This window comes from Triticum dicoccoides, chromosome 5B (assembly GCF_002162155.2).
Source record: "Triticum dicoccoides isolate Atlit2015 ecotype Zavitan chromosome 5B, WEW_v2.0, whole genome shotgun sequence".
Classification (NCBI taxonomy): domain Eukaryota; kingdom Viridiplantae; phylum Streptophyta; class Magnoliopsida; order Poales; family Poaceae; genus Triticum; species Triticum dicoccoides.
Window position 1 is genome coordinate 720,171,278 of NC_041389.1, and position 7,838 is coordinate 720,179,115.

General features: G+C 44.4%; 1 protein-coding gene across 1 annotated transcript; it reads right to left on the reverse strand.

Annotated features, from left to right (window-relative positions):
- Positions 1-229: 229 nt before the first annotated feature.
- LOC119312976 (sucrose nonfermenting 4-like protein) lies at positions 230-7,461 on the reverse strand. The gene is made up of 13 exons (XM_037588775.1): positions 6,917-7,461; positions 6,071-6,158; positions 5,576-5,755; positions 5,039-5,173; positions 4,899-4,958; positions 4,047-4,136; positions 3,158-3,289; positions 2,492-2,636; positions 2,227-2,400; positions 1,958-2,021; positions 1,726-1,795; positions 980-1,097; positions 230-887 (listed from the first exon to the last, which is right to left on the reverse strand). Exons 1-13 carry the CDS (start codon positions 7,060-7,062, stop codon positions 796-798), a joined length of 1,494 nt encoding a protein of 497 aa, XP_037444672.1. The 5' UTR covers positions 7,063-7,461; the 3' UTR covers positions 230-795.
- Between the last annotated feature and the right edge of the window lie 377 nt (positions 7,462-7,838).

The following is a 7,838-nucleotide window of genomic DNA, read 5'->3' on the forward strand; positions in this document are numbered from 1 at the left end:
GAGGCTGCCCTAATAGTAGCAAAGATAAGTCAGAAGCGAATGCGGACTACGGAGAAGATGGCATCTTATTCAGCAAACTGACTGTTGGTATGTTTTCCATGAGGCCAGCCAGGGAAAGCAGATAACTCAAGAGGATGGATGGATGGATAGATACCAGCTGCGCCACCAGGAGAGAATATACAATGGGTGAAGAAGTTTCTACAGCCAGAGAGGAAGCAAAATGAGTCCACAACATAAAATGAGGTTTGCAATTGTACACCCCACTGACTCCACCGGGGCTACACATGACTCTTGACTCATGCTCGATTGATTGATTTTTCCTTGTTCCATGGTTGCATGGCTGCCAATGTTGAGCAAAAACAACACATGGTGACACTTGAACTGGACCATCATCATCTCCCCCCTCTCCTCTTTCATGCTGAAAAAGGAAAAGGGTCTCTCTCTCTCTAGTAAACTAGGCACAGAACGGACCGACACCGACCGACCAACGCAGACAGACAGACGACCATCTCTGGCTCCTTGGAGACTAACCTCGCCAAGCAGCGGAATCAATCCAATAAAATTTAAAGAGAAAAGTCACCAGGTAGTTTCAGTTACGACAGTCGGACGGACGGACGGTGGGGGTTGGGTTGGGTTGGCACAACGAAAGGGAAAAAAACTTTACAATCTGTTTTGCTACTCTCTTGTCCAAGAGCAAGCCAGAGAGAGAACTCCATGTTGGCTCCACAATCTCTTTCTTGCATGCTAGCTCTTCTGGCACCGCTTGCCCCGGAACTAACGAAAACAGGCCTTTCGCTAGCTCAGCAGCAACTTGAATATGTCGCTCAGCGATATTACGCCTTCCACTCGCTTGCTGCCAGCCTCCACGATGAACACGCGACGCACCCCTGTTCATGACAGGCACACGACAATCCGGTGAGAATCGACCGAGCAAACAATTACTAATACTCGTGCAGGTACACCAATACAAAATACTTACCAGGATTAGCCAATCTCTCCATAACCTTCAGCAAAGGGTCAGACTGGAGACACATCTGGCATCTTTGACCATTGAAAAGTCCAAAAGGTGAATTCGCGTCTTGCCCGAGCTGCAAGGCCTGGCCACACAAGAAAAGTGTTCATACTGCAGCCATGAAATCTGGACGGGTAACAGATTTACAGATGCATAACTCATGAGAAAGGATGTTTGAAATTATATAGCACTATTCAAGAACCAGCTCTCCCCTCCACGTATGTTTTTTCACTGTTCGCTGCAGTTTTAAATTTCACAAGCACTGATCCGATATGTGGCATCAACTGACCAAGTGAAACGACGAAAGGAAAATATGTACTTGGACAAAGGAGCATCTATACGTAGCTCCAAACAAAGGGGCACTTATCACTGACTGCCTCTGGGGCTACAAACTAACAAGGGCTTGCTTCACTAATGAATTACAGAATCAGTTATCAAATTCACAAGGTAGTATTTTTAAATTTTCTATGGTATGCACAGTTTGGTAGTTTGGATATCAATCCAGATTTCAATTCAGATAGAGAAAACAGTAAGGTAACTGTAATTCCAAAAAAAAAAAGGACTTCAATATGCCTACATTTTTGTTTATTCCCAAAATATTAACTCTTAATATAAACAAGTTTCACATAGCAAAAGCAAAAGTCGTTAGACAAATAAACTTAATTATAAGTTTCAGTTTAAAACTTGGTTGAGATAGGCATTAATATCTATACCTGATGAATGGTCATCTCATCTAGGCGGATATGGGTGTAGACCTTGTCTTTCGCTAGAGCTGTGATGTCACTGCACAATGAAGGAAAAAACAATACATAAGTAACCAGCAAAACTGCAACATACTACCTCTGCAACTAAATATTGAACTACAGAAACGTCTTATATTTAGTTACAGAGGTAGTAGCAAACAATGCAACCGAAAGAATGCTGTATGTCTGCATGTGTCGGCACCTTCTGGAGTATGTGTCGATCAGCGAGTCGTTATCATCCACAATGGGTATTGAACTAACTCCAGCTGCATGTACAGAATATAAGGGATCAGTTATGCATAATTATATAGACAGTAATTTCCTGTCATATGGAATATCAGTTGAATAGTGTTAAACCTCAGTAACACAAGAGCTGCCTTAGAATTTGGAGATACAAGCAAGAGCACCTTTGTTTTGTAATGCATTTCCCAGGTATGGGTATGGTTGCAGCAAAGAGAACAGAGAACATACCTTGAACCAACAAGTTAAGGGCAGAGCTAAGAGATGTATTAGGCCGCAACATAGCCAATGGATGACCATTTGGTTCACCAATTTTTGGAACCCAGGTACCCAGCGGAATTGAGCATACTGGTTGGTTTAGAATCGGCAAACTACCAGTGGAGTTCTTGAAGTATCTACAGATACCTGAAAACAAGATATTCTGCTAAGCAATCTCACAATAGGCTGCTTGTAGCATATTAAAGTCACACTCATCATAAAGATGCCAACAACTTACATTTCAAAATTCCTGAAAGGGATGCAAGATGCAACAGCTGCGGAAACGATCCATCTGATGACGATGAATAGATGATTGGGACTGTAGAAATGCCAGTTTCGAGTATTTTCATGGCAATACCCCTCAAGGATTCATAAGGGGTGGCCTAGACAACAGGAACTCTGGTGTTAGTGCATTGCCACATAAATCATAATGTAACTAAATATGAGGGACCTGGGGATGAACAAGACAAACTGACGGCAAAAATATTAACAATCAAATTTTAAGTGATTGAAATAAATTCATGCTAAGCAGCTGATTTGCATCTGCCTTAAAACACTTACTCGAGCAAATGGGTCACAAAGCTCACAAGGACAGTTTAAAACAAAGGTTTAAATCTAAATGTGTTCGCTAAATGGTGGGTGGCAAAAGGGGTTCTCACTTCTCAGTGACTACTTCGAACTATGACTCGCCAAATGAAATTAAATCAAAAGGTACAATCTCATTTGTATACAATAGGTATGCAAAGGTTATCAATTCCATGAATCCAAGCATAATTGGTCAAATCAGTACCAATAAGTCTGTCAAACCAAACTAAGAGATGAAACATCAGTACCAATAAGACTTAACCCAAACTGCACAGAAAACTGCAATCCAATTCTCAGCCAGATGTTGGTACCAACTTACATGCACTAGATGCTGATTTGATCTAAGTTGTCCATCATTTCTTCCATAAGTTTGCCGCTTAGCCTCTTTCCACGCAGATATAGTGTGTGTTTCAAGCTGTTCCTCTGTCAGGTTTGAGCCATGAGTTTCCAGCTGCAACAAAAACAAGATGTTACAAAATAATTTAGCAAAATACCTAATACAGGTTATTTCTGGAAAAAATACATAATAAGAAACTACTCCCTCTGTCCCAGAATATAAGAACGTTTTTGACACGATGCTAGTGTTAAAAACGTTCTTATATTTTGGGACGGAGGGAGTAGAATTTATCAAGTAAACAAAACAAGAAGGATGGATGTTCATTGGCACACAGGGTGTTGCAATTGTTAAAAACATAGTGCACAAAACTATCACCCACAAACACGGATTCCCTAGCCAGCAGGCCTAGGGAACAGCATCAGTGGATAAGGATAACCTGTTAGTGGTAGGCATTAACAGTTTTGTACAACGACTAGCAACTAAAAAGGCACATGAAAATTGACCATTCACAACTTAAGTCAGTACTTTAATACTCCCTAATTAGGGTAGCCAGAAAAGGGTTACCCCCCAACCCCCCAACGCACACACACTCCAGCTCTACCTCCGCAAAGACGGTAACAACACCTGAAGAATTCAGTTCGAAGCAAGTGCCTTGATTCACAAAGTTATTAAACTGTCATAGTGTAAGATTGTTTGAAATAAACAGTATGGCACCACCCACAACAATATATTAGTGAAGTACACATCCAGGACATTTTACCTCTACTACAGAGTACATGAATGACACATCACACAAGTAAAGCAACTATCAACCGGGTCAACTAATACAACAAAAGCTAAGAAAAAAAGAGTAATTGCTGAAACAGATTACCTCTCTCAATATAAGTATAAAATCCAGTGGGCTCAGAAGGCCAACAAACTGACCCCTGAATGAATCCCACAGAGGAGCCACAGGAATCCCCTGCAAAGTGCACTATTCAGTGTATGTTCTCACAACATGCCAGTAACTTCAATACATGATAAAAGCAACAATGGATTATCAAGGTGCCAGAAATGCTGGATCACAGAAAAGATAAATAATTTATGTTTCTAACCATGCAGACCAGGACACAACTATTAGCTAAGAAACTAACCGCAGTGCCTACAATGATCCACACATCAATAAGCAATAACTAGTGTAGCTACTGAAATAAGATAAATTTTACTAACAAAGGGCAGCCAACACTTACAATCAGCTATAAACGGTATTGGGCTGTATACTTGTATTAGCACAATATAGTACTAGCATAATTTAAAAAAATGAACAAGCAATGTTCAGTTTCCACTCAATTCCTTAGAAGTAAATCCATGTGCCAGCATTTACTAAAATGTATGTCACAGTCTCAATTCTCCCAATTCTATGTCCCAATGCAATTATGAACAGTTAAGCATCATATGGTACAAGTATTAGCTCATGAGATGCAGGCAGAGATAGATACAAGGGCAGCCCGGTGCACATAGCTCCCGCTTGTGCAGGGTCCGCGGGGAAGGGTCCAAAGATGGATAATTGTGAAAAATCATAATGTTAACTAGTAAGGAGACTAGGAGTGAAGTAATCTCTTTTTCTTATGTACAGCATCTAATTCGTGTAAATTTAGGTAGGAGATATAAAAGCAAAGTGAGGAGCATTTAGCATGCCTCCCACAGACCAAACAATACAGCTCTAGAAGGTAAGATTCCATACCTGTTCATGGAGAATATGGAAAGATTGCTTCACAGGTAAATTAATGTCCAGAGCAATGACCTGGATTGAAAAGGTATAATGTTATATAATAAACCTCTCCATTAATAGCGCTCATATGAGAGCAGCTGGGTTGCCCATACCTTTCCAGAATCTGGTAGTAGGTCATAGCCTGTATGCGCATTCAGATACTCAGCAACACGACACCTAGAGATCTGTATAGCAGCCTCTGAGATTCTTGGAGAACCTTCCTGAAGGGCACCATCCGACAACGAACCCTAAGGTAAAGACAAGGTCATTGTTACATAAATTACATCCTTACTCCGTAACTAAATATTCTATTTACCTTCAACAAAGAAATTAGTAGAATCCCAAAACAGAGAACTACCATATAACCACCATTCCATGGCTAGATGAACTTTAGAATGCAGATAGCAAGATATACTGGAGCAAGTATTGCTTTCTATAAATTATCCAAGAAAATGAAGTACAGATAACACTTGTCTCCTCCTGTGCAGATAATTAGAGGCCGTCACACTGAAATGGTTATACATTTAGGTATGCTTACAAATATGTCGTCATAACATTTCAACTAAGCTTAGAGGGCGGTTATAAAAAGAACAGGTAGACTACATAGTGTGGCCGTTCACTCACAAGTAGGCGAGATAAGTGATACTTACCATTCGTTGAAAACTGTCACTGTCCACATCCATCCTGCTCCCAGGTGTAGTGGGGCTCAGTACAGTATTTATGTGGTCAAATTCCCTTGTCAAGTATAAAGTGTTTACCACCCCATACTCTCCAGTTATAGTAGGTTGCCCCTCGTCATGCCTCCACTGCCCGTCCACATTGAACTTGTACTGTGTAAAAATAACCAAGCAAGAAGGTTCTTACATTAGAAATTCCATTGCATATATGCCGTGCATGATCTAGATGTCAAAAGGTCACATTAGACATGAGATAAGAAATAACCTAGTTACATGTACAAATGCAGCCAATATTATATCATGTGCACATCAAGAAGAAGAAAAACATTGTGCTGGACAATCGCTAAAACAGCAACCTTAGAAAGCAGAATGGAGATTTCAACACAGGAAATAAATCTCAGCATATACCAACTAATTGGCAAGGTAAGCACACAACAATTTTAGTTAGCACAAGATAAAGAAGGGAACCTGATAAATCCCTGGAGGTAAGTTGCAGATAGCTTGAAATACAGTGGGGCAACCTTCGACTGGAGACATCGGGAAATGCTCTGACCACCTACGACAAAATTGGGAGTTAAGGTGCATAAAAAACAACATCATGGGATTTAAAAATCAGTAATCGACAGAAAACAAATTCCCTTTGTGCGTTTTCCTGAGCAGGGAACATGTGGAATTTTGTTCCTCTTTGGAAATCCCATTTGTTTCCGCGTGCTAGCAAGACTGGACAGTATGCAAACTTCTGTTGTCGTGGCGCTGCCAGCCACTTTCAAGCGCTAAGGCGGGAAGATGCACCTTCAGATTCACCCATGTGTGAACTAACAGCTAAGACAGCGTGCGGGGTAAGGAAGCTGCACCTCCAGAGTAAGCCCAACGGTCGAATCCATGCATTGCACCCAGATATAAACCATAGTAGGTACATATCTAAATAAACAAGAAAATATATCTGCAGTCCCCCTTGCAGCAGAGCAGGGAGATAATCTATCCATCATTAATTATCCAATCAAAACACAAGATAAGATATGTATCCACACAGAGGGCGGTGCCGCGCTCCTAGAGATATCAATCAAATGAGCAGCATTAAAATAATCCTAATCCCTTTGGAAACGAAGCTGCAGCGCCCCTGGTTCCCTGCAGTAACTGATGATGCAGCTGAAACGGCTGTGGGCAGTGAGCGAGCAAAAGTAATTGCAGAATAAATACATAGCGGTCAACGATATGAAAAGGTGTACTCAGTAATCACTGGAGATATGATGACAGGATAGAGATATAGAGATAGAGATGGAGATGAAGTGGGGAGGAAGATTAAGGGCGGACCTGGTGAAGGAACCGCTGAGGAAGACCCTCTTGCCGCCATGGGGCCAGACGAAGCGGGTGGGGACGGCCGGGCCGCCGGCGCTGACGCCGACGCCGCCGCCGGCGGCGGAGGCGTCTTGGGCGGGATCCGCGCCGTGCGAAAACATCCGTCTCCTGCTAGCCGTCGCGCCTCGGGGCGACGAGCGGGTGGGGGAAGGAGATCGGCCGAGCGAGCAAACCCTAGAGCGGCGGAGCTGCTGCCGCTGCCACCGCCGCCGCTGCTGCTTCTACCCTAGGTCGGGTCAGGTCGGGCGGGCGCGGGACGGACGGCACCCCTCCACGCGGGCTTGCCCACGCGACGGCTCCCCTCCCCACGCGCGTGCTGTCGACGGAGGGAGAGAGATCACCCGCGCAGGCCCGCTCCCACCGGCATCTCCCTCGGTCTGTCCGTCCGTGCAAATCGGGGGGCGAGGAGGGGATCTCGGGTCGGCGGCGACGACGGTGGGGCGGCGAGGGGCGGCGCGGCGGGGGATCCGGAGATGCGGTGAGGGGGAGGAGGCGGAGATGGGGACGGAGGAGGAGAGGAAAGGTTGAAAAGGAGACCTAGCGGGCGGGCGGGCGGGCGAGCACGAGGATCTTCTGCGCCTCCTGCCCTCACTCCACGCAAGGTCCAGCTCACACCCTAACCTTCTTCCCCGTCCCTTCTTCCCCGCCTGCCTAATATGCCGATTTCTGGCACGTCCCTTCCCGGACCCTTCTCGCCTTCGCGGAGCCTTCCTCACCCGACCGATGAGCCGACGGTGGTCACCGCGGAGGCTAGTGGAAAGATCAGGTGAGGAGACTCTAGATCTGAGGCGACGGCGGTTTTTAGTTTTCCGGGGCGTCGAGGGTGCGCGCGGGGTTTTATAGGCGACGCGGCGAGAGAGCCTCTGGGGAAAAGGGG